General features: G+C 41.6%; 3 protein-coding genes across 9 annotated transcripts in view; 1 reads left to right on the top strand and 2 right to left on the bottom strand.

The window, feature by feature from the left end:
- Positions 1 to 4: 4 nt before the first annotated feature.
- On the bottom strand, positions 5 to 3332 carry LOC145549847 (uncharacterized). Its single transcript, XM_081602841.1, has 2 exons — positions 1527 to 3332; positions 5 to 1031 (listed from the first exon to the last, which is right to left on the bottom strand). Exons 1-2 carry the CDS (start codon positions 1588 to 1590, stop codon positions 499 to 501), a joined length of 597 nt encoding a protein of 198 aa, XP_081458967.1. The 5' UTR covers positions 1591 to 3332; the 3' UTR covers positions 5 to 498.
- fam228a (family with sequence similarity 228 member A) lies at positions 3319 to 6684 on the top strand. The gene is made up of 6 exons (XM_008398012.3): positions 3319 to 3524; positions 4826 to 5011; positions 5092 to 5169; positions 5853 to 6047; positions 6190 to 6283; positions 6411 to 6684. Exons 2-6 carry the CDS (start codon positions 4832 to 4834, stop codon positions 6512 to 6514), a joined length of 651 nt encoding a protein of 216 aa, XP_008396234.1. The 5' UTR covers positions 3319 to 3524; positions 4826 to 4831; the 3' UTR covers positions 6515 to 6684.
- A 76-nt stretch (positions 6685 to 6760) lies between these two features.
- Positions 6761 to 25909, bottom strand: part of itsn2a (intersectin 2a) — a 32807-nt gene continuing 13658 nt past the window's right edge. For 3 of the 7 annotated variants that reach the window (XM_008398003.3, XM_008398011.3, XM_008398005.3), the window contains 34 exons: positions 24370 to 24463; positions 22905 to 23047; positions 22698 to 22761; positions 22062 to 22199; positions 21876 to 21982; positions 21528 to 21790; positions 21299 to 21448; positions 21077 to 21217; positions 20911 to 20998; positions 20690 to 20829; positions 19601 to 19681; positions 19065 to 19204; positions 18579 to 18963; positions 18048 to 18205; positions 17863 to 17923; positions 17022 to 17245; positions 16895 to 16929; positions 16606 to 16772; positions 15880 to 15913; positions 15649 to 15770; positions 15000 to 15096; positions 14639 to 14830; positions 14371 to 14415; positions 11414 to 11535; positions 11201 to 11307; positions 10787 to 10970; positions 10591 to 10689; positions 10330 to 10497; positions 9508 to 9720; positions 9307 to 9428; positions 9133 to 9215; positions 8484 to 8567; positions 8224 to 8397; positions 6761 to 7425 (listed from right to left, as the gene is read on the bottom strand). In XM_008398003.3, coding sequence (XP_008396225.2) covers positions 7274 to 7425; positions 8224 to 8397; positions 8484 to 8567; positions 9133 to 9215; positions 9307 to 9428; positions 9508 to 9720; positions 10330 to 10497; positions 10591 to 10689; positions 10787 to 10970; positions 11201 to 11307; positions 11414 to 11535; positions 14371 to 14415; positions 14639 to 14830; positions 15000 to 15096; positions 15649 to 15770; positions 15880 to 15913; positions 16606 to 16772; positions 16895 to 16929; positions 17022 to 17245; positions 17863 to 17923; positions 18048 to 18205; positions 18579 to 18963; positions 19065 to 19204; positions 19601 to 19681; positions 20690 to 20829; positions 20911 to 20998; positions 21077 to 21217; positions 21299 to 21448; positions 21528 to 21790; positions 21876 to 21982; positions 22062 to 22199; positions 22698 to 22761; positions 22905 to 23047; positions 24370 to 24463 — 4577 coding nt within the window. In that variant the 3' untranslated portion in view covers positions 6761 to 7273. The remainder of the gene's footprint in view (positions 7426 to 8223; positions 8398 to 8483; positions 8568 to 9132; positions 9216 to 9306; positions 9429 to 9507; positions 9721 to 10329; positions 10498 to 10590; positions 10690 to 10786; positions 10971 to 11200; positions 11308 to 11413; positions 11536 to 14370; positions 14416 to 14638; positions 14831 to 14999; positions 15097 to 15648; positions 15771 to 15879; positions 15914 to 16605; positions 16773 to 16894; positions 16930 to 17021; positions 17246 to 17862; positions 17924 to 18047; positions 18206 to 18578; positions 18964 to 19064; positions 19205 to 19600; positions 19682 to 20689; positions 20830 to 20910; positions 20999 to 21076; positions 21218 to 21298; positions 21449 to 21527; positions 21791 to 21875; positions 21983 to 22061; positions 22200 to 22697; positions 22762 to 22904; positions 23048 to 24369; positions 24464 to 25909) is intronic. The other 4 variants (XM_008398004.3, XM_008398007.3, XM_008398006.3 and 1 more) reach the window with 3 other exon arrangements.

Below are 25909 nucleotides of genomic sequence, written 5' to 3'. Positions count from 1 at the left end.
TTGAATGTTTCATTGTGCTTTTAGTTACTTGACAATGAACTTTTCTACTGTCAAATTCTGCTTTGTGTGAATTGAGGTTGAGGTTGATAAATCTTGTGCAAGTTCGCGTTTTTATAAATTATGGGTGAGCGGCGACTTTCCAGAGGCTCTTAAACTGGATTTAATCTTCATTAAATAACTTCCAAAACCAACTGAAAAGCCCATGAGATGACGTTCTGCAAGCAACAATCTAGATTTAAAGTGAACATTGAGTATTTTTATAGAGATCTCAACTTTGACTTTTGTTTGAGAGATTTATTTTCATTTCAACAAAATCGAAACGGGTATAACAAAACGCACCATAGGTAGTGGTCCTCTTCCATAACCAAGTAAGATGGTTGACTTCAACAGTAAGTTAAAGCCAGTGGTCAAAGGTGTCCCTCCTATCGGATCAAACCCATCAAGTGTACCTTTAACCCCGTGACCAGTTCAGAGAAGGCCACTTAAGCAGACAAAAGCTTATCTGTACACAGGTGGCACGTCCACCTTGATGCGTAAAGCGCTGACGGGGTCCTGACAGAACACCGAGATGTACTCCAGCACTTTGCAATTCAGCTTTTTCTCGCTCTCCTTGGCCCTGACCCGCTCCTTGTCCCACCTCTCCTTCTCGCCGTTCATCTGGGAGAAGAGGTTGATCTGGATGGTGCGCAGCGTCGCGGCCAGGATGTAAAAGCCCCCCTGCAGCATGTGGCAGAAGGCGGCGCCCACGCTGAGCGCCGCGCCCATCAGGTTGGGCACCGTCTCGCACACTACGCACAGGCCCTCCAGGAAGTGCAGCGTGCCCTTCTTGGCCAGCGGCTGCTGCTGCTGCTGGCCCTGGTGAAGGTATCCGTGCTGGAGGGACGGACTCTGCTGGGCATGACTGAGCAGATACCGAGCGCAGTCGGCGAAGTGGGTGGCGGCCCTGCGCAGCGGGAGCAGGGCCAGGTACAGGTGGCAAGCAGCTTTGGTGAGAGCATGGAAGAGCAGCCGCAGCTCAAGCACGGTGTTACCTGGAGATAAGACGGGAGCCGGGTCAGCTGGAGACTAATTTAACTCTGTGACTAGTGTCACAAACCATTACAAACAGTGTGTGCTCCTGGATTAAAGGCTGCTCAGACAAACCCACGCAGAACAAAACGACCAATATTACAAACTTAAAAGAATTCACAAATTTTGAGGTTTTTTCCAACAAGGGTGTTTTTTTGTTTTTTTACTTGGCTAATAACTAACATTTTAAAACTTTAAAATGTGATGACGTGTTCTTGTTCACCTATTCTAGTCACATAAAGAGGAAGCACAGATCCACTGCTTGTCAGCTCTGGATCAGATAGTCGCTGAAGTTGATTTAATCACAATAAACCCCATTTATAAGATTAATTTCTTTGTTTTACCTTCTAACACCAACGGTAACTGCAACCAAAGTAAAGTTTGACTTTACGGCAGCAGCCTCGCCACATATCTAAGTAAGTAAAACTCTCGGATGTCTACCAACGGCTTCCACCTACCGTCTATGAAGCAGACTATCCAGAGTAGGGCGATACTCGCTGCCAACCAAGTCCACCAGTCCATGTGGCCTCCCCCCTGTCCCGTCCCGGATCCACCAACAAAAAAGAAAGTAAGAAAGAGGTGAAAAGATATGCTGTGACCTGGCCAAGCCCTGCCCCGCCTGTCTGTGCGCAGTTAATACCCAAACATGTCACAGGCGCTTTCTCTGAAGGTGTCCAAATGGTCACCTAATAAGAACTCCTTAGCATTAAGACCTTAGACCTCCTGCAGGCTGTCTCGACTGCCTGCTTTTGAGGCCTGCAGCTCTGAAGAAGCTTCAAGCATGAGTTCTATCCTTGTTGTCTCCATTCTTTTAATGTAAAATGATCTGCTTTTGTAGCTAAATAAAAAGTATCCTTGCACATTTGAATGTCCAGGACCCCAGGTTCGGTGTTAGAGTATTAATGTTGATGTCTTGAAGGTGACCTCTTGAGTTCAGTTCGGTTCCCAGGCTGTGCAGGCATATCCTTTCAATAAATCTCATTAAAAAGTACTGACAAATTTGAGTCAGTCTTTTTATTTATGTGGAGACAGGCTGGTATGATCATCTCAAAATGATAAACATCAACATCAATTTATCAGCTTAACTTGCTGATAAATTGATTCAGTGGAACTACGTTAAGAGCTCATGTAAAGAAATTAACTGTTGTCACGTCACATGTTTGTGAAGCTCGTCTAAGAACAAACCGTTCATTAAGAACAAACCATGCATTAACTCAGTCACATAGTCAAAAATTTTCCTCTTAATCTCTTTCAATATTTTCGGCAATGGGATGTTATTTATTTTTGTTAAGAAACTAAAATTGGGGGATGATATATTAAAAAGGCATTTCTAAAAGTGTATTGTGAATGCCTTTGCTTAAGGGAAACGGCAACCCTGCTGAAAAAAAATTGAATGGCATAAATTTGCTGGATTATTTGAAAAATTATATTCTTCAGTAATTTTCTTCAAAAGAGGAATCATTTCAGATTTATTATACATCATTTATTTGAATGATTATCGTATACATACAACTAGTAAAAACAAGAAGTTTAGTTTCTCAAAAATAGTGTTGCAATATAGGTGTTTCAGCCTAGACACAATCACTATGAAATGATGCGGACTGCTATTGGTTTTGTATTTGGTTTATTTTAGATTGTTGATCTTCGTTCCTTTCTTTGTGTTGAAGAGCTTAGTTTTTTGTGTTCCCAGAGTTTTGGTTTAGATTCTCATTATATCATTAGTCTTTGGTGTTTTTCTGCAGTTCCCTTATATGGAGGGTGTAAGGAAAAGGAACAACAAACAATACAAATTTCTGCTTTTGTTTTTAATTATGTCAGTTTTGGTCCTCCATACCCTTCGTGTGTATTTCTCTATTTACAATCTGGCCCAGGGCAGCTGCGCGGTGCCTACAATCCAGCAGTCAGTGTGTGAATGTGTGTGTGAATGGGAATGGCTAATTTCATTGTAAAGTATCTTTGAAGGTCCTGGTTCTATATAAGTCTCATGTCATTTCATGTCATTGGTAATTTTCCCTCAACTCCTCTGTTCAGGTTCTCTTTCCAGCTGCACTGCAAAGTATTCACACCTGGTTTATAAGGAAGCCTATATAAATAAATGTACAATTTATTTATAATTGTACATTTATAATTGTACGTGCCTAAACACGGACGCTTTATGTAAACAGGTCCAGTTATTATCCACAAACATATTCCAATAAGGCCCAACCAGACTGAGACGTTCAAATTCAAAGCCGTTTCGGTGCGTTCCGCGGTCGTCATGGTAACGGAAAGCCTCAGGTTGGTAGGACACTTGGAGGCTGAAGAGAAGCTTGGCTCCCTCCTCCTTCCTATGCAAGTTAAAGTCTGCTCTGTTGGAATAGTTAGAAACCCATAAGCTCTATGATGTGTGAGAATATTTAGGTTTAATTCTGCGACAAAAGACGAAGAGGAGGAACACTTGATTGCTAGTTGAAACGGTAGGGCGTAACGTTCGCCATATTGTGAGTGGCAAGTGCGCTTCCTGAACAAATGAAACTCTAAAATTGACCTTTAACTACTTTTCGATGAGTCGTTTTTATGGACAGCATTTTGTGTTCATTTTGGTATCAGTCACTGGCATTGAAGTTCAACAGTATTAGCAAATAAAAATGAGAGTGCAACCATTTTGAAATACCATGTGGTTAAAAACTTGAACTCAACTCAATTTACCTCGGAAAATATTTCAAACCAGTTAATTGAAATTATTTTATTAAATACCTAAATTGCATTGTTCTTTTGTTTAGTCAAAACTTAACATCAGTTTTATTTTTATTTTTTAGGATAAGTAAGATATATTATTTTCCCTTGTCCATCGTGATATGAAGCAGAATTAATTTCCATATTTAGGGTGGAAACCCTAAATATGTTATGCAGAAAAGTAGGTTTTTTAAATTGCAGCAATCTAAAAAGTGGAAAGTGTAGTGAGATTATTAAGCAAAAATATCACAGAACCTTCAAGTTTTTCAGCAAATAGCAGAAAAAGATTCCAAGGCAATTTCTACATTTCAAAATGATGATGCTGAAAGTTGAAGGTTCTGCAATCATACTTTAACTTTCTGAATATGTATAGTCTCACTGCACTACCCACTATAATGTAGCGTAGTATTTCATGTACTTTGATGCTCATTTTCCACTGCTCTAACTAAGAGTGCAAGCCTGTAAACTCAACTAATAATTTATCACCAGTCTGCGAATGTCAGGGAGGCTGTGTGTGTGTGTGTGTGTGTGTGTGTGGGTGGGGGGTGAGGGGGGTATTCTAGATGAGCAGCTAAATGAATAAAAAAAAAGATCTTAGGTTTCTGAGGGATGCTTCAACTTATGTTGGACTACAGGAAGAAACACACTGTCCTTATACACTTATATTCAAAACTGCATGAATTCTGTGAAATAACATTCATGTTCAATTGGCAGTATTTGCATAGCAACAGTAAGCAGATCATGTTTCCAGGCTGTGATGGGCTGTACCTGTTGTGCTGACTCCAGCTCTCCCCTGAGTGATTATGTTCCATGTTCTGTGAGATCTGGGTGGCACTCATTCAGTGATGGATTTATGTTTAACGATGCCTATTTTTCATTCCTCTATTTTGCATCTTTAAACTGGATGTGGTAGCAAACCGCTTTACCTGTAAGCCACTGACTAGGTTCTGCTTATAAACAACTGAAAGTATCCGGATATTTAACTGATCCCTTTATTTGAAAGCACTGACAGGCTACCTAATTCATACAAATCATGTTTCAGGACCACATGGCTGCTGTGAAAGGAACCACAGGACGGGGTTGGAGTATAGCTCAGCCGCGAGTGAGGGCAAAGAGCAGTCCGGTGTGTATCAAACCGGGAACATGGAATCTGGTCCCGTCTTTTTGCGGGTCAAGGCACGGCTTTAAACAGGATCAGCTCTGTCATCCCTCCTTCAGGCAACTGCAGGTACTACATTCGTACCAGCTTACCGTTCCTGTACACATAAAAAGCCTGTGTGTTTTCTCACTTCTTGTGTTGCTGCTTAGGCCAAGATAAAAGCGGAGAACGAGGAAGTACAAGAATTACTTCAGCCTTTATCGAACCGAGACAATGGGATCATGAAGGTAAGGCATGGCGTACGATGCCTTGAAAATGTTTCGTTTGAACTGACATTTCCAGACCAACACATAATTGTGAATTGGAAAAAAAAAAGTGAAACATGGTTTTCAAAAATATTTGGCAAAAAAAAAAAAAAAAGTCTAAGAGTTAAATGAGCATAAATCTCAGATTCAAGACTCAGAAATGTCCATAAACACTTTTCATTCAACCAGTCTGAGTCTGAGCTGTCTTGTAAAGAAGAATGGTCTACGATTTCAGTCTTAAGATGCCCCAAGCTGGTCAAGGCACAACTATATCACTTTCTGTGCTGTAGTTGCACAGAAAGGGGTTCTACATTTTAATTGGACCAGGGGCCTGAATACAAATACATAACACACTTTACAGATTGCATCTTAACAAGCAGCGGAATGCCTGCGTTCCGTTTTTACATCGGCATTTTTTCAGGGTTAAGGTGTCAAAAAAGTTGGTAAAGGCATGCATCGTTTTCCTTGTTCATGACAAACGTCCTACTTCGTTTTGATGCATCACACAGATTGCACCCAAATACAGAGAAGCTTGTGTTTTTAATACAACAAAACATACAAAGAGTTGGAGGGATCTGACATGGTTGCATACTATTCACCTGCTCCTCTCATTCTGGCTGAAATCTCCCTGTTTTTTTTGTTTGTTTGTTTGTTTGTTTTTGTAGGAGATAGAGTCTTTCCTGACTCAGACAAACACAGAAGAGCTCAGGAAGAGGGAGCTCAAACACAAGCGCTGGACTGAACATGTGTGGTTTCCCATCCAGACCGGAGTGGAGAAACATACGGCCTCCTGCTACTTCATGGACGCCATGAGACACCAAATCATGCACAGTCATTACCTCCTACACTGTCAATCTATGGTGAGGATCCTCAGTTTTTCACTAGCTGCCTTTATGGTGAACTCAAGTGTGGTGATCACTAAAACATCCTTCTGTCATCAACGACATAAAGAGACTTAAACACGCAGTGATGCGACATTTACATTCTCTCCTCCATCCATAGATAAGAACATCAGGCTCAAAGGAGATGCGCCAATTAAGTCTTCAATTAAAAAGAAAACTAAGAGAAAAGAGACTAATCACCGCTGGTCAAGCAGGTAACATGAGCTGTAGTCAGTTGCTAGTTTAAATAAGATGGATTAGAAAACCTAGTAAAAAAAAAAAGAAGGAATAATCATGTTATGCATTATTACGTTGCATGTTTCACCCCCCCTTTTGCTGTAGGATCTAAACCCGTCTCCAGTAAAACGTTGGAGCCACCTCAGACTGACTGCTCTTGTGCCAACTCTCTGATCTCTCAGGCTAACAGGCGTCTTCAGGCCTTATAGACTCAACTGTTTCTTGCATTCATCAGTGCTCCAGAAAAGGATGGAGTCAAGGAAATCGAAGAAGCTGCCTGGTTTTCTGGTTTGTGAATGTTTCCAACCAAGATGTCTACCGCATCTAAACTCACCCTTACCGGGGACGGCACCCAAATAAAACCTACTTGCGTTGCCAACCGTCACGTAAACTTTCATTTGAAGCTACCTCCGAGGTCTTCAAGAGTCAAATAACTGAACTACTTGGCAACAGTGAAAGGGACAAAAACTGTTTCATTTATTCTACTTTGCATATTTATTGGCATATTTTCAGATGAAATTCTGTTGTGTTCAGGATTACAAGTTGAAGTTGTGTGCACTGCATATCGACATGGAAGGAACTGTGCAACTACATGTATATTTGGCAGTGATGCTTGTGACATTTCGTCTCTTCTGCTGGTGATAAAATAGCCCTACTCAACTCAAATATATTGGTTAATATATTTAGTTGCAAAAATTTACCCATTTAGCAAAACTATACGGTTTTATTCAAAAGCATTTTTTTTTTAGATTTTGATTTCACTGTGAATAAGAAAATATTGGCAATTTTTTTTTTTTTGTGCTAGATTTAAGACCGGAATCGGTTATAAAACGTCTTGATTGCTAATGTAAAACACAGCAAGGACAGCAGAACCCAGACTATTTAGCTGAATAGTTTACACCAGACAGGCACTTTCAGCACATAAATCTCCTCTGTCAATAATCCAAATGTCAGATATCCAACGGGGCTCATTTGGTTGCCTCGTACAGCTGGAGGTCCAGTTTGACCGACACTTCTCCAGTTGGGACTTCGTGCAGGAGCAGGCGACGGGTTGCCGCTCCTTTACTCTCCATGTCTTTCTTTATAGTCGCCACAGGAACCTCGGCGCGACCCAGGAAATCTGAAGAGAAAGACATCTGTCACGTCAGTGAGCGGCTTCAGACTTCATCGTCATCAGCTGCTTCTAAATCTCAGCTGATTGTGAATATTTGAGGCTAGCAGGGTGGATGTTTGATTCATTTTGGTTTAGAACAAAATTGGCGAAAAGACGAAAACAGTAACACATAAAAATGATCTGGATGAGTTTGAGACTCATCCAGAATCACCTGCACATCTCTTTTAAATGTAATTGTTAATGTTAAGGTAATACTACGGTTTAAATGACTTCCTATTTGTTTTTTGAGCCAGAATTACTTTACAGTATTACTTTTGTACAAATAAAATTAAATGTGCCGCATTTATTTTTGGCGTAAGCTTTAAAATAACCATAATTAAACATACAGTTTCAAATACGTAAGTACATCCACTCACAGACCAATAATCTATTATTCGGCTGAGATCAAACAATAAGAGTTTATTAATCTAAATCACATTTACCAGCTATAATTGACAGTTTGTACAATAGCAAAATCCAGTCAAGACAACACATACATAAACTTTAGATTTGGACAACATCATATTTTATGGCTTCCATTTTTTATTTTTTTTTAATAATTTAATTTTTCCATTTTGAGAAATCTTTAATTATTCCAGGATACAATTAAAGGAAGTATTTACATATCTAAGACAAAAGTTTAATTGTTGCTGCTTTCAAGTTTGTGTTCTCTCTAGAAAGTACCGCTAACTTAGCAGTTAGCTGCTCCTTTAACTAGAAAACGACTGAAGGCCGACACATCTTGTGTTATCACACATCACTGACCGTCGGGTGAGAATTGGTCTTTCTCGAACACAGTGATGCTCAGGACGTCCTGGTAGATGTCTTTGATGAAGAACTGACAATTGAAGTTCCACTTTGGGTTCAGCGTGTCCAAGACCGGCCGCGACGTGTAGCACTGAGCCCCCATGGTCAGCTCACAGTATGGATTGCTCTTACCTAAAGAGGGAGGTCGATTTCAGCTTCTTTTGACGTTGATTATTAATCGACGGAAACTGATTTGCCTTCTGTTGTTTCTGTCTCACCGTTGGGCTTGCAGGCCTTCAGCTCCTGAGCTTCTATGACCGTCACCAGCAAGCGACCTATTCCACTAGACTTTAAGGAGCGTGCTGAAAGGAATAGAAAAGGATTGGCGTAAACAAAGGACACATTTTGCTCATTGTGTAGAACGTGTTAAAGCAGGTTCTTATATCAAGCAATTCAGGCTTAGAGTTTGAAGAGTTTGGAGTAAAAGCTATATATGTCCATTACAAAAAACTCTAGTAAAGGAATTTAATCTTTGTGTATTTTTTTAATATTTTAATTCATGTCTTTATATTGGATTTTCTCAGAACTCAGTAACTTTCAGTCTTTTTTTTCAGTCAGGATGGTATTTGCTTATGAGGTCTGTAAACAGATTTAACCGTTTAGTTAAAATGTCATTTAAGGAATTATAGATTTTACATGTGCATTAAAGGCAGACTTTGCAAAACCTGAGACTGTGTTGGAACAGAATCTGACAAAAGTCTTCAAGAACTTGTTGCCTTGTTGTGTTCAAGTCAGTAAAACTTCGATCTAGTCTTCATTCACACAACACTCCTAATATCTCTTAAAATTGTGAATGCTTCTGCAAGAATCCCACTCGAGTTGAGCATTCAGACAGATTGCAAATGCGACCGATAGTATGTGTTTAACCTTGGTATGCCTTCTCTCTCTTTTTCTTCTCTGTTTCTATGAAATGTTCAGAGGCTGCTTTAATTTTCTGGACCCACGCTGTCCTACCAAAACAAAGAAGACGTGTTAAAACCCACGGTATCGTCATTACTGCGGGTCACAGTGCTTTGCAGAGCAGAATCCGCTCATGAGTACCTCTCGCTTAAAGTCTCCGTTTTCAGGGTGTAGACGCGGTCAATGTGCGAGACGTGAAAGAGCGGCTCATCGCTGGACGGGTCCGCCGGCATTTTTACCAAAACCTCATTGAGAAACAGCGGCTGGGAAGACACACAATGTGTAAAACAACAACAACGAGAAAAACCCTCCCTCTTCAGAGGCCTTCCCTGCAAGGCGTACCGTCTTGTAGATCTTTAGCTGTATGTTGGTTTTGGGGCTGAACAGTTTTTCTGATCCTGAGGAGGAGAAGGGCTTGGCGCTGTGTGTGAGGAGGAGGAAATCATTGAAGAGGAAAGACCAAAGCTCTCTGCTGCTTTTGGTTTTGAACAGCCGACCACTGTGGAGCAGCTTGCGGGGCCCGAGGCAGTTGGTCAAAGAGCTGAAGACCAGGTGCTGCAATACAGATGGAGAGAAGCTTATAGGTGACCTATTATGCTCTCTTGAACAAGTTAGGATGGGTCTACGGGCTCTACAAAACTTGGTCATTACATGTTTTGCACAAAATCCTTCTCAGATAATGAGATTTTAGTCTGCTCAGTTCTTTCCATTTCTAGTTGCTTCAAGGTCGCTTGTCCCTTTAAATTCAAATAAACTGCGGGTGACCACACCCCTCAACTCAATGTTTTACACTCGCACGTGAAAACGGCTGCAAACAGATGTGCAATTGTACAACTATACATCTTGAAAAGCAAAAGTGGGACTTCCTGCACACCAACAACAAAGCAGCAAGGGGTTTTTTGAATGGGAAGTCAACAATATAACATTTGTCTTTTCCAGCAGCCATTGTACAGTGTACACATGAGTAAAACCAGCTGACCAAATGTGCTGGAGCTCCGCTTGGCTTGCTAGGTGATGGGGCTGGGCTTCGCTCGGGTTGCTAGGTAACGGCGCGGTGCACGTCAAATGTGAGGTTTTTCCAGACACCGAAAAACATTAGCTCGTTGCCCCCTTTAAGCACTGGCTCGACAAAGACACGCATCTGCCACGTTTGAGTGGGCTTACCTCTATAGGACCCTCACACTGAATGTGGTTCTGTATCCACTCCAGACGGTCAGCATTCTCCTTTTCTCTGACCGCCTCGTTGACCTGAGAGCACAGCTCCTCGGCTCGCTCCAGGGCTTCTCGGAGCGGCTCGCGGTCCTCGTGGCCGTCTGGAGTGTGCTCAAGGATCTGAGCGACGGGAAGACAACAAGGCGCAAGGTTACCACAGGAAGTGAAGGAGAAAGGAGAGAGATGGCGATAAACAGGATGTGATGAATGTACATTCTTTATGAGCAGAGGGTAGCGGGTGAGCCTCTGCATGGGCTTCAGCAGGAAGCTGGACAGTGGCATTCCTTTGCAGCGGTAGTTTGTGGCAACCTTCTGCTCAAAAAGGAGGGAAAATATTAGAAAAAATAGATATCATGAAAAAAAACAAAAAAACATTTGCCCCTGTGAATCGAATGCTCGTCATTTGTACCTTGAGGAAATCTTTGAACTCAGGCTGGCTGTGGGTTTTGGCCTGCAGGAGAGCGGCAGCGTTGAGCTGGGAGGAGCAGAAGCAAACGTACGGCTGCATGTGAGCGAGCTCCGAAGCCAGCAGGTCTCCGATCAGCTGAACCGGCATGTTCTCTCCTCCCGTTTGCTTGCGTTCACGCAGAGCACTGGAGCACACAAATGGTGAGGATGCTTTACACGTTTTGCAGATTCTGTTCTTCAACACGCCGGCACCTCGCAAAAATGTGTTTGTGCCGCTTGGAAGTTTTGTCACATCTTTCCACGTGACCTACTCGAACCTCTGGGAATTTTGTGTGAGACTCCACCACAACGGAAGACTTCGAGGGCTACAAATACTTTCATAAGGCTGCGTTAGACTGTGACACGTGGTACCTACTTGAGCAATCTGGTGTTGCACATTATCAACTCCCTCCAGTTGACAAAGATCGTTGCCATCTCGGCTTCTGTCAGGCGACCTGACTCGGACATGGGCTTGTGGAATACCTGAGCACCCGTCAACAGTCCAAAAAGTCAATTAACCCATTGTAGATCAAGAAATTCAATTAGTCTAAAAAAACAAACAAACAAAAAAAAAACATTTGTTTTGTACCTCTAGGACCAGCTCCAGATCATCCACATACGTCTCCTCAGTGTGGAAGAGCTCATGAATATAACCCTGTCTCTTCCTTTCCTGAGGAGTCATTGTGTCCAACGTGATCAGGTCTGCACACCCTGTTTCACACACACACGCAAACGCATGCACGTGCAAATACACACAGATTCACACAAGCATAAGAGGTGGACGGCACACAGCAAAGCACATAAAAACGCTCCACAAACACACGTGTCAAAATCCTCTTTTATTATCAGTCCTTTAATGTTGTATTTACAGCTGCCGCGCTGAGTGAGGCACGTTGTAGCTGCAGCGCACGAACGAACACAACATACGAAGCGACGCTAAAAAGGGTGCTACCAAGAAGACTGCGTTAAATTAAAGCACCTCTCACATCGGAGAGCCCTCTCCTGATGATTGCATAGGGGTAGATGAAAAAAAAAAAAAAAAAAAAAAAAAGTAGCAGAAGAAATGAAGCAAAAAGAGCCGCGGAAGACTCAGCTGATAGCTCAAGTCTCTGAGGTTCAAACTTGGCAAAACTTACACTGAAAGGCAAGCGCTGTCCTTTCAGTGTCTACGATGTTGCTTTGTACGCTTATGTTTTTTTTCTCTCTCTTTTTTTTTTTGCTGGTGATATCACAGTTGAGTACTTGAAATTGAAACTACTATGAAGCAGTAATGCAAATAAGAGCGCCTAAGAACTGAGTCTTAAAAATACCATTCAAGAAGTTGCAATGTGGCAGCGAGGAGGCGGTTTGAACAACAGTGAATCTTCTCATTGGTCCAGTTCAGCAAAGTTTAGTGTTAGTGCAAGAATTATACCTCTATTATACCTCTAATATACAAGCTTAGTGTAGAAAACTAATTACTTATGCAGTATATTTAATACCTTGCGGCTAATTTCTTCCAGATCCTTTTAGAGTTCGGCCCAAAATGACCCACATGGATAACAGAGTTTGATTTATTGTTACTTTCGAAACTGATCTTTAAGTTTATGGCTAAAATGACATAAATGATCATATTTCGGAAGTATTTTTTACTTTCTCCTCTTTCCCTTTTAACAGTCTGTAAGGTATTGTTACATTTACATTTGTTTTATTGAAGTCCTTTTGGGTGCAAACTATTTTTGAGCTTTTGATTTGAAAAGGAATCTATAAGTATTGCATTTTTAACAACAGATATAATAATAAATGTATTAATAAATAATCAGATATATTTGCCACTCATTTATATCATTCCGAGTCATTAACGAAATGGTTCACTAATTTAAAAAAAAATCCCCAACGAATCAAAATTTGGCATGTACATTAGTGATTTTGGGCCTAACTGTTTTTTTTAATTAAAACTAGACTTTCCATATTTCTGTGCTAAAGGTACAAAACTCCCTCCACCCCTGCTTGTGTCGAGCTGCCTCCACCTCACACTCACCCTGCATAATTAGTGGAGGGAAACAGGAGAAAGTGAAGGGCAAGAAATCAATAGTCTAACAGGAAAAAGTAAGAAGCAAAACAATCAAAAGAGGAATTGTAACAGAGGAGGAGCAGAGGGCACCACAGTCCCAAATAATTCAAGAGGAAAGTGAGGAGCTGGGCAGTTCTGCTCTCGCTGGCTGCCGGGTTCCCTTTTGCCTCAGGGCTATTCGCTCAGACAGGGGTGGTGGTGGTGGTGGTGGTGGAAGGAGGGAGGGAGGGGCAAGACAGAGGAAGAGGGGAGGAAGAAGAAGAAGAGAGGAAAACCAGCACTACTGTCCTACAGAAGGAGAAAAAAAAGTGGATGAAGTAGAGGAGGCGGGGAGATGAGTGAGATGGAAAAAAAGGGGAAGAGAGACAGCAGACGGTTAATATCGTTTTAATATTAATGCATGAGTCTTAACATGCACATGCATTAATAATGCATTTCTGGAAATGTAAATGTTGTTACTAATCATTACGAGCTGGTGCGTGCCCATCTTTTATCGCCTCTCGTTTCTGCGCCGTAGCGCAGAGCGTGTGTGTGTGTGTGTGGGGGGGGTGCGTGTGCGTCCGTCAGGAAGACATTCATTAAAGTGAAAATTTCATTGTTTTTAGCGAGCGTGGCTTTGACGAGCTCAGCCTAATTAAATGTCAACTGTGTTCGCTCTTGTTAACAAGAAATCTGCTGCGGTGGGCGAAAAACACACGTCCTATGAATACTAATTCGAGCGCGCGCCGCTCATTAAACAGATGCCTAAGCCCAGCCACAGCATCTTGGTAAAATATTGAGTTTGCTTCATTTTGTCACGTCACAACCAAGACCTTCTTGTGTGTTTTACTTATTTGTGGTACATCATTATGAGCTGGAAGGAAATGGACACAATTTCAAAGACACGCTTCATTTTCCTTCCGTTTCAAAATTAGGTACTGCTTTGTCTGGACCGATGATGTAAAATTATGTTACAAATTGTGATTGTAATGTGTTGAGATATATGTAAAAAAAACAAAAAAACTCCAAAAAACCAGGTAAAGAAGTTTGAATATTTGTAGAAAGTGCTGCATTCATAAATCAAAGCTGCATGTCCAGTGGAATCACCGCTTCAATTAAATTTCCAGAAATGTGAGCGAAATGATTAATGTGGCAAGTTATCAGTGATTTTGTGATTTTTCTTCTTGATTGATTGTCATAGTAAATTGCAAGGAATCTAAAATTATAGAAATTACATTTAACTTTTTTGCCCAGAGATCGATGAATTTAAAGAGTTCAAGAGACTCGTGGCAAAAAAGTTCATCATGAATATGTTGTATTATTCCTTTAAATGATCTTTGAAGCAGGATAAGCTTAAAAAGCCCGATTCCTCCTTTTTCCCAAATTTGTTACTTGCAAAGGTTGAAATTACTCATTAGTTTCTGCAACGATCGGCGAGAAATGTCTGGGATCAGGCCTTTTAAGCGCCGGAGAACACCAACTCCCTCTGCGACGGAATAAAAAATCTGGCTTACCATGACCATCTCCAGGCTCTGGTAAGGATGAGGAATTTAATGTACCTGGATCAAACCAAGGTAACCGATAAGAAAGCAAAACTTTCAACGTGTTTCTCTGTATTTGCAGCTTTTGTTTTCTCATTAGAGGAAGCTCTCGCACAGCTGCTGGTGTCAATTACAGCTTTTTCTCTTAAACGCTGCGACAGAAGAAACATTTTTCCCACGAGAATTATTTGTTCAAAAGGCAAAAAAATAAATAAATAACAAAAGCATGAGTTTTACTTACACTGCTGGCTGGGGTCTGACTCTGTTGTCATCTTGACGTAATTGGTGGGCAGCAGGCCCGTGACCCCGTTGGTTTCACCTTTCCACCAGTCGGGGTTGGTCTTGTCGAGGATGTTGATGAGCTGACCCTTGGAGAAGCTCAGCTCGTCCTGATTAGCAGCACCGTAGTCATACATTGCGATAACTTGGCACACTGGGATACACAGGAGGGAGAAACACGGCGTGTTAACGAGGAGTCAGCTTACAAGGAGGGAGACGAGTGCAGGTTATATCAGACACATGCATTTAGGAGTAAACTCAACGTTTACTCCTAACACATCACAGCAACACATCTTTTGGGTGCAGAGTGTGGTGGCAGTCACCTGGCAGAGGGGAGAGGCAGGTCTTGGTGCTGGACGGTCCCAGAAGCTTGACGTGGGACGAGTGAAACCAGCCTTTCTGTCTCTTTTTGCCCCGAGCCTGGAAGTATGAAAAATAGAGACCAGGAGTCCGTTTTTTTTCTTCCAACAGCTTCATCTGTTTTGGATTCTAAATGAAAAATGAAATTCTTTACAATTTCAAAGGAACAAGAAATCAAAAATGTATATCCCAAATATGTGTGGGTTCCTGGTCAGAAAAAAAACTCAAAATATTGATAGTGAAAGATAAAAATATATAAAAAAAATAATTTGGTGAAAAATATGACTTAATTTTTCAAAAAACGTCTTCACAATTTAAAAAAAAAAGAATATTTATTAATTTATTATTTTCTTTACTTTTTACTTATAATGATTAAAGCAGCAACATACACTGAGCTACCATTGGCTATCAATGAAATTAATGACTGAGCTCGTTACACAGTAGAAAAACAAACAAACAAAAAAGAAAACTATGATAATTAGCCACACCAAACTCACTGTGCAGCAACCAGAGGTAAATGTGATATTTAGAAAAAGTCTTTTGGTTAACAAACACAAAAATATTTATACACAGTCATATTTAAAAATAGGATCCAAGTCTGTGACGTCTGACCTGCAGTTCCCCGAGCCACCACCCGGTGGAGTTTTTGGCTCTGACCACAATCAGTTGTCCTGGAGACAGAGTCAGCTGATAAGCTGTGGGGGCCTCTGTGGCAGTGACAGCCTGAACAATCTCTGGTAATCAAGCAGAAATATCCAACAATGAAATTAAATCAACATTTGTCCACCTGACTGTGTTTGTCTTTGAGTTGAAGTGGAACAGAGCGAAAGGCCGTTTCCTCACCGGGTTTTTTGCTTGAAACTCCGGGTTTTGATGCCTGAAATTAGTTAGCGAAATGATAAAATAAAAGGCGTTAGGATATAGCAGTAATGTGTAGGAAACGACTAATCTTAGATTATTTTTTATTTATTACTAAAAACATTTATCGTGCAACAAAATGTCTTAGTTACAAAAAAGAAAATTCATGTGTATTTTATTAACATTTCACGTCAAGAATCAAAATAAAGAATAAAACTGTAATATATATATATATATATATATATATATATATATATATATATATATATATATATATATATATATATATATATATATATATATATATATATATATATATATATATATATATATAAATAAAAGTATGTTGTACAGTTGTATTCAGCCCCTTTATACCCACCTAATTACCCACCTACCCACCTAATAGTGCAGCATTCCTAACAGACTTGTTGGGGCAAAAAGTGGTTTTTCAAAGTATTTTCTTTAGGGAATAAATACAAATACACAAGCCAATTAGACACAGTTTCAATAGAATATGGTTGAAGCAAAATGTAGAAAATTGAAAATGGAAATGAAAAAAAAAAAACTTTCACAAGAAGCTGTACTGTTCAACGGAGGCATCATTTTCTATGGCATTCGGAAATATAATTATTTGACATAACTGCATTTCTATAGACATCAGGATATGGAGCTACACCACGTCGTTTTGAAAAGCGACCAGCTTGTTCTCACCTCTGGCTCAACAGGACGGACGTAGTTGGAGGGAAACAATCCCGTCTGGTCACCGACGCATCCTCTCCACCACTCCCCTTCTCTCTCCGTCACCATAATTACGTCTCCTTCGTCAAACGTCAAGTCGCCCGCCTCTGGGCTCTCGTATGTGTACAGGGCCACATACTCTATTTCAGACAGACTCTGATCAGAACAAACTATAAAGAGTCCATACAAAGGCATTCTGGCACAGCTGTGATTATTTAGTTTTTTTCGCTTTTGAACAGACAGGATGATGAATGAAACTCACCTTCTAGCTGAACACTTGTGTCCGTTGTGTCCACGCTGCAGTTAGAATAACACATTCATTAGAGTCCGGCAATCGTTTGCATTTCAACGCTACACTTAAGTCTGTGTTCCGGTGCGCGTCTTCGTACTCGGCGTTGCCACCCAGCTCCGGAGTGACGTAGCTTTTTGGGAACCATCCCCGCGCCCCGTTGAGCTGTCCCAGCCACCAGTCGTCCCTCTGCTGGAGCACGCTGATGAGGTCGCCCTGCGAGAAGCTCAGCAGGGCTCCGCCCATGTCCGGCGAGAAATTGAGGTGAGTTTCTGAAGCGGGCGACCACGAAGAGACGGCTCGAGCGGCGAGGAGAACCGTGGACTAGAGAGGCAAAATACAGGAGCCCAGAGAGACCATGATTAGTGACAGCTAAAGTCACTAATCATGACTAATGTAACCAAAAAGAATATTTATGGCACCCTGCAGAAGTATTTATACCTTTTGAATCTTTTCACATTTGTTTGCATAAAGAGCTGTCATCTCTACTAACATGCTAGCCAAGTGAAGTAGTTGTTAAATTAAAACAGTATGTACTAATGTATGTGCACTTAAATGTACAGCAATGACCCAATAACAAGTTTACTTAATCTCATGCTAAACTATGCAGAAGCTCTGTCTGCACTGATGAAGATTAACTCACTTGGCCATGATGGATGCTTGGAGTGTCTGACATTGCAGGGGAGTTAGCACTATTTTTTCATAAATTCAGGTAATTCTTTAACACTTGGACCACCTTAATTTTTGTGCATAGACTTTTATTTAAATATTGAAAAAAAAATAATAATTTGTGTATGTTTTTCAGCTTGCAGTATTTCGTAAAAACGTGAAATACATTTTCAGATACACCAATGTGAGGCATGACAAGAAACAGTGCAACAGCAGCATTAATACAGTGATGTGTCTGGGATTAAAACACAACTTAGTCAAGCTTGCCTCACCTGTGAAGCAACTGAGAACAGAGGAACCCTGCTGTCCTCTGTGGCATCCACGGCAGCGTTTCTAGATAAAACAGGAAAGGAGAGATCGCTCTGGTATCACTGAGGCCTAATGGGACTGCCACACATTCCTACTTAGGAAGTAGAAGTGTGACCAACAGCACCGATTGGATTTCGCTGCTTCTCACTTCCTTGGGTTTCGAGGAGGAAGACTTGATGAGGCAGGGGCCGTCTCAGAGGTGGGAGGCGTGGGACATTTCTCTGCATAGCTCTGGGGGAACCAGCCCCTTTTTCCTCGGTAATTCCCACACAGCCAGCCGGGTTCGCCGACAGTGTGCTCGTCCACCTGCATCACGAGAAACGCACTTTAACCTCAGTAATTCAAAGCTAAAAGGCTGACGGTCAGGCGATGAACACAAGACGCTTTAGCGTTTCGGGCACCCGCCACACAGACGTGCTACAGTGAAGACATTGTTGAAAATACAAATTACTGGGTGAAAAGTAAATAAATATATATATTTTTTGTCACTACCACAAAAACCCTTCGGGAAGATGTAGTGGATTCTTGGGGTGAATTAGCAATGTTGTGTTTGGAGAAAATAAGACGCAAAAGGAGAGAAAACCTCTCAGAGGGTAGATTATGTTTTGGCTTGAGCTGCTGCTCGGGACACTTTGCTGGCAGAGCGAAGAGCTTATTTAGCAGAGTGCGCGTCTCTCACCTCTATGACACAGTCTGCATCTATACTCAGCTCATCTGTGTTGCGGGCGAGAAAGGAGTACAGGGCTCTGTATGAGGTCAGCTGGGCTGCTCCTCTCTCCGGTTCTCCTTTCTTCCTCTTTTCCTCCTCCATTTCCTTCTGTTTCATCTCCTCTTCCAGCTCCCTCTTCTTCCTCTCGTCCTCGTCCCTCCGTCTCCTCTCCTCCTCCTGCGCCTTCTCCTGAGCCGCTCGGAGGCGAGCCTGCGCCTCCCTCTCCTCCTCCTCCCTCTGCCTGGCCCTCTGCTCCTCCTGGAGCCTCCTCTGCCGTGCCTCCTCCTCCTCCCTCTCCCTCTTCTCCTGTTCTCTCCGCTCCTGCTCGCGCTTTTCCTCCTCCAGCTTCGCCAGCCTGCAAGAACGAAAGCTGTGTTTTCTCTGGCTTAGGTGACAAAACGCACGGTTTCACACGAGAGACGCAGACGGGGGGAGGGACTGATTTAAGAGATGCACCTTGCTGCTTCTGCTTCCTCTCTCCTCCTCCGCTCGCTCTCCTCCTCCCTGCGTTTCTGCAGCTCCCTCAGCTTCTCCTCTTTGATTCTGTGCAGGTCATCCAGGACGGCCTGCTGCTTCGTCTGCTTCTCCCGCAGCTCCTGGTGCAGGCAAGAGCATCAGGATTTCTCTCAGGACAACGTAAAAAAACTCCACTAACATTCTGAATTTACAAGCCATCATACACTGATGTTCACTTGGAAACTTAAAATGACATGCAGACATTTTGGATGTGCTGTGTGTGGATACGTATGAGTTCTAGAACAGAAAGGGAGCAAATTTAACATGGTGCGTGTGTACGTGTGTTTTACCCTGAGGAAACATCCTGTTTACAAGGGGGGAAAAAACATGTTATCGTTGGATGAAAATGGGAAAAGAGTAAAGATTGTGGCGGGAGAGAACACAGGAGGTGAAGATGTCTGAGAAAAAAAAAACAGCTCAGAGGGGTTGCCAAAAAAGATAATAGAGTGGGAGGCAAAGAAAGGATGAGGGATGACCTTGATGAGGAGGAAGAGCTGGCTGAGGCAGGCCAGCAGGGAGAGGAGGCCTCGCAGGAGGCAGTCATCCATATCCCCAAGCTATGCAGTAAAAAAGTCGGAACGATAAAAAAAATAGAGGAGAAAAGTGGACAGAGGCGGTGAAAGCGAAGGATAGTAAATGGGGTGAATCCAATAAAAGATGGAAAAACACAATTTCAAGGAGGATATGAGAAAAGATTGAGGAAGTGGAAAGATGGAACATTGAAAAAAAAACAAAAAACGTGAAGTACAGAAAGATCCAGGTGTGGCAGCAAAGAAGAGAAAGAAGAAGACAAAGAGTTAAAAGCTCCAACAGCAGTCAAGAAATCGTTACGTCAAACCGAACAGAGGGAGGATGACGATTTTTGATGCTTGCTGCAAGTCTGAGAATTACATAAACATTTGAAAGGGCCCTACTTCTTCTGAGTCGGCAAGTTCTTAAAAATAATTACGAGATTTTTCCGTGCCGCAAAGTCTTATTCAGCTGTTTGTTTTTTTTCCCCCTTTAACTCGAGAGGCTTCTTTTCTTAATCTACCGTTTCTCAGTCAATGTGGTGGGAAATACGGGAAAGAAAGAACACAATTTGCAATTAAACAAACGAGGTAAAACATTTAAACCTGGCAATGAACAGGAAGGATGCGCAAATCTGTGTAGCTAATCTTAATGAATCCAGCAACGCATGAGAGTGATGCAAGAAAAAAAAACAAACAAACAGCAGAGTAAGGAAGGGCAATATTGACTTAAACTTTTATCATAATATGCTGTGGTATTTATTGAGGCAATTATGAAAGAATATAATAGAATCTTGCAGTCTTTTTTTTTTTGGCAACTGCAATGCAGTGACAGGGAAACACAAATACCTCTCTGAGAAACGTCAATTACTTAAAAAAAAACAACATTATTTTCCTCACAAAACTGCCCGCAATAATAGCAAGGATGGTTTTCCTGCGTGATGCAAATAAAAAAGTAGCATCTATTTTTAGATTTCTTTGAGAAATGTGCTAACATCTGAGTGGACTGGTCGAACCTGAGCGAAGAGTCTTCAGCTCGGTGCGCCGACCACTGACCTTCAGCTCCTTGTTGTACTGCTCCATCTGGGTCAGTTTGTCTGTCGTTTCCTTTTCCAGGATGTCCAGCTGATCTTTGAGACGGCGGCAGTTCCCGCTCGACTCGGCGGCGCTCCCGGCGAGGGACGTCAAAGCGGCCACTGCGTAGCACAGGTCAGAGTTCATGAGACAATTAAGCCAAGCCCTGTGCCGTGTTTGGATGTTGTGGCCGTCTGACTCACGGGGCAGTTTCTTCAGGCTGATGTTTCGCAGCTTCTCAGACAGTCGCTGTTGCTCCGGGACAAGCTGTGACAGCTTCCTCTGCCATTCCTGATAACAATAGTGTTATTTACAAGCTTTACCGAAAGAAGAGTAGAGCTGGGAGAGGCCGGAGAGAAAAGTTTGGACCTCGAACTCAAGCTGAAGAGTGTTGATCTCAGCGATTCGGGCGTCTCTCTTCTGGTTGATGAGGTCCACCTCGGCCTTCTGGATCCGCCTCTTGCTCTGCGCGTCACGGAGACGGTCTGAGATCTGCTTGTGCTTGTTGCCCTGACAAACAATCAACTTGGTGTCAAACTGACCAGATTTGACCAGCAGAGGTTTTATACGTCAACATCAGCGCAGCCTCACCACTGCCTCCAGCTCTAACTCGAGGCTCTTCTTCCTCGCCCTAAGTCGAACGATCTCCTCTTGCTCCGCCTCTTTTCTCCGTCCCAGCTCCTCTCTCTTCGCTCGCTCCCACTCATCCCTCCTCTGGCGCTCCATCTCCTGCTTGGCCGCCTGAATGTACAACAACGGGTGGTGAGCGGAAGAAGGAGACATCTCGACGCTCGTCCGTCTGAACGCGGCTCCCACTCGCCTCCTTCCTCTCCAGCTCCCTCAGCCTCTCCTCCTCCCTCTGCCTTTCCATCTCTCTCTGCCGCTCCATCCGCCTCTCCTCCTCCAGCCTCCTCCTGTTCTCCAGCTCCCTGGCCTCCCTCTCCCGCCGCTCTTGGGCCTCCCGCTCCTCCCGATCCCGGCGCTCCCTCTCCTTCCTCTGCTCCTCCTCCAGAGCCAGCCGCCTTTTCTCCAGCTCGGCACTGCCGCGCGCAAAGTTCTCCTTGAGCTTGTCCTCGTAGGACACTGAGGGGGACGAGAACCAGAGAGGTGACGAGACCAGAGAAGATAAAATAAAAAAAAAAAACATAAACCGTGAAGAGTGCCGCACCACTGCTCTTGTTCTTCTGAGGAGGTTCAATCTCTGTTGTGTCCATTAAACTTGGACTTATGTAGGGTCCTGTACCATTGAGAAGCTCACCGGACTTAATTCCTCCTCTGAAATGAAAAGACGAGCCTTGTTTGCTGCATTAAGCTGTTTGTTTGTGCACATTCAAACCAAACCCACTGTGCTAACCTGAGGGAGGGGGGTATCAGGTCCTGAGGCAGAGTGAGGGGAAGTGGATGTCCAGTCTTCGCCATGTCCACCAGGTGCATAGCCAGTATGAACTCCTCAGCCCGCAGCTGACCATCCTTATCAACATCTGCCAGGCTCCTATGCACACATGACACATAATTGTAAAGTATTTCCTTAACTTACGCATGTAACATATAATCAATCATTTGAAAGAGAGACGGTCTCGCAGCATCATAGACCCCCCACTGCACTTAACAGAAACGTTCTCTAAAGGCGCTTTTTTTTTTAAACGCCCGCAGTGTTTGCTGCCAAAAATCTCAAATGCAGTCAAATCTGAGCAAAGCCGCAAAGTTATAAATCCAACCAGAAGTTAGCGAACTTTACAAGTTTATGTTTGAGATACGATGGTTTTGCAGAAAAATCTGATCCAAATCGTCCAACCCAACCTCCGAAGGAAGGAAGGAAACTTAAGACAATTTCTTTCATGCTGCTTTAACCAGCTTGTTTGTTTTAACACAGAGAGAAATAAATTTGACTAAATAGTGAAAATAGCAATGCCAGAAAATAGAAATTGAACTTTAAAGATGAAACGACGCCAGGCAGGAATTAGAAAAGAAAAACACACATCACACGTACCAAATGGTAGCCAGTTGAGTTTGGGTCAAGTTTGATGCCATCAGCGCATTTCTAACCTGAGGTCCTGCAAAGTAAAAAAAAACAAAGAAAACACACTAAATACATAAAATGTGAGCTTGGATAAAATATGTATCTGTGTAACATTCTAGACCACTTATGAGCAGCCAAGTGACACCAAGACCTTTGGGTTTTTTTAGTTGGACCGACCTGACAGGTAGCCACTCATGAGTTTGTCGAGTGTGTTGAACTGCTGACGGTACTTGAGTCTGGACGCCTGTGGAACGGCCCAGTCGCCAGAACCCATTTTTGGAGAGCTGCTGGCCAGTGATGTGGTGGAGGAAGAGTTTGAACTGTGGAAAAAGAAAAGAGGACAATTTTATAATATTGCACGTTGTCAAGTGAAGACAACATAAATTGAAATTCAGCGGTTTCTGCTTCAATCCAAACAATAACTTTTAAACGACAGGGTCCCTGTTGCTTTTTATTTTGCTCTTACTAAGCTAGAGAGGAATTTTACAAGAATGACGGTTTAAAACATTACTAAAGTAAAGCACAAACTGAATTAAATTCAGCTTACTGATATAGAGCAAATTCACAACAAATGTCTGACTTAAAAAAAAAACCTTCAGCAGTGACATACTGGTCACTGGTCAAATCAGGGAGGGGAACAGAGAAAATTACTGAGTCTAAAATTTCTTTGGTAACCAATGCATTCTTTGAGAAAACAGTAAAAAAGTAGATCCAGGATATCCACAAATGTGTTTTTGTATTATGCAGTGTTATGAAAACTTGATTTGTAATACAGAAAGAGGTAAACATGAATTAGCTTGTATTTTTTTCCCCCTGCACACTTGCACCTTACGTACAGCCTGCCGCCTACACTTGAGGTTATAGAGACATCATGTTATTCGAAGCTGTGAAATTAGTGAAGATCCCATTTCTATCCTTTCTTCAAACCCATGCAAAAATGCCAGGAGGAGTCGCTTGGTTACAAGATAGCCACAAAGAATCTGGGTTAGCACAAAACCTTTATCCATCCTAGCGCCGTCTTTCTTTTCTTTTCTTTTCTTTTCTTTTTTCACTACACCCGTTCTAGGGAGAGATTAGATGTTTCACAAAAAGGCCAGAAGTTGGCAAGTAGCTGTTGCTGTATTTTATCTCGCCTTAAATATGTAAAGTCGAAGTCAGACATTCTGCAGTGGAAACATTGTTGAGATAATAATTTGAGATTAAAATAATAAGCGGTAAATACAAGTATGTCTCAAAAGTTTTGTTGAAAATCTCATTTCAGAAAGTGTAACTCATACTTTACATAGGCTTATTACACATAGGGTGATACATTTCAAACTTTTGTTTCTTGTAAATGTAAAAATCCTACATAAATTTGAATGTGCACACCCAGATCGTTTTGAAATTCACTAGTTTTCTATAATCAATCCATCTGGAATAGTTCCAATTTATCTCTGAATGCCTGAAATTAATGCCCATGATGAGAAAATGCAAATTTGGTGCATAGGTGGGACTACAAAATCTTTCATAGATATGGTGCATTTGATTCTATATTTGTGTTTCAGTTTGACCACTGCACACAGTCATAGAGATTAATGGTACTGTAAAATAAATAAATAAATAAATAAATAAATAAATAAATAAATAAATAAAATAGGCATACCTGCTGGATCCAAGGTCCAAAAGAGAGTTGGCTTTTGACACACCCGGAGATGGGGAAAAAGCCACAGGGGACGAAAAGCCCGACATCGGAGTACCTGTATATCGGGCAGTTTATTTTTAGTTTTTAGTTTGGAAAAAAGAAACCAAATATCAAGATAATGTTTCAATAATGACATTTAAAGTCAGATAAAGAGAATGCATGTTCCATAAAGTAGAATAAAATAACCTGGAAGCTTTCTTAACTACAGTTGTCCTCGACTTTTGAGCACATCTAATCTTATCTTTTTGTATTTTATAGACTGATGAGTACACAGAGCTCACACAGAAAGGTGATTGTAGCTCAAAAATAAATACATTTTCACAACTGATTTCAGCACCACTTTAAAGAGACAGTGGCCTAAATTATCTAATGTAGTAAATTCTCAGACAATCTGGTTATATAATTGGGAAAATTGTAAAAAAAAATATGAGAGATTAACAAAAGGAGACACATGAGAAGTAAAAAATAAATAAATAAACACAGCTTTCTCTAAACTGTTTTTAGGAAGGCCTTGTTCTTAGACCAAGTAGCAAACTGTGTTATGTAGGGCAGCATGATCTGAACAAGTGCAACACTGTTGGTGTGTCATTTATTCATTGCAAATTATCACAATAAAAACTAAATTGCTTAAAGTATATTGTCAAATATCTAACAGTGTTTGTGTTTTCCTGTTTTAGGTTTATTGCAAACATATTATGAAACACGTAGATTCTAAAGGACTTTACCAACTTACCAACTTGTTACCCGCAAACTGTTTTATGCTGTGTTAAAAGGAAACATCCCCAAATGATGAGCGGGAACCCAATTGATGAGCGGGAATCAATTTTATGTAATCATACTTCCAATACAGTTCAGATGTGACTTTGTTTTAGCCTTACATAGCATCAGCCACCGGACTAGTGTGATTTCCAAGACGTGTGAAGCAGTGGTTCATGGTAGACTTAAACTGCAGCTTGTGTAAAGTCATGTAGCAGAAATCTGTGCTAGGCTGCTAAAGCTATGTCATACAAGAATAAAAAAAAAAAAAGTGGAGATTAATCTTCATTAAACCCTCAACAACACTGATGTTAGTCTCGCTGTCAACATTGTTTTCTGTACTTATTGTACATTTAAGACTACTGTTCAGCTAGCTTTAGCCCTGGCTAGGGTATCTACCATAAGCCATTACTTGAAAAACAAAAAAAACTACACCGTCTAATTGTTTTGACTAAGAACAGAAAAGTAACAATTATTGCTACTGTTGCTGAAATTGTGTTACATTTCATTATGTCAAGGTTACTTTCATTTTAACACTTTGATCAAAGTAAAAACACTACGTATTGAAAAGGAAAACATACAACTTTAATTTTTGTTCTAAATTGTCATTTTGTAACCGAGAGAAAAAAATTTTTATTGCCTTATTCCAATCAGTGGACTGGCAGTGCGCAGCAACAGGTAGGAGAGGGGCATCAGTATAAGCGTTTTTAAAGTGGTAACATTTCAAAACCGTGTTACACCATAC

This window comes from Poecilia reticulata, chromosome 21 (assembly GCF_904066995.2).
Source record: "Poecilia reticulata chromosome 21, P_reticulata-male-v2, whole genome shotgun sequence".
NCBI lineage: Eukaryota > Metazoa > Chordata > Actinopteri > Cyprinodontiformes > Poeciliidae > Poecilia > Poecilia reticulata.
This window is presented reverse-complemented; position numbering and strand designations above follow the sequence as displayed.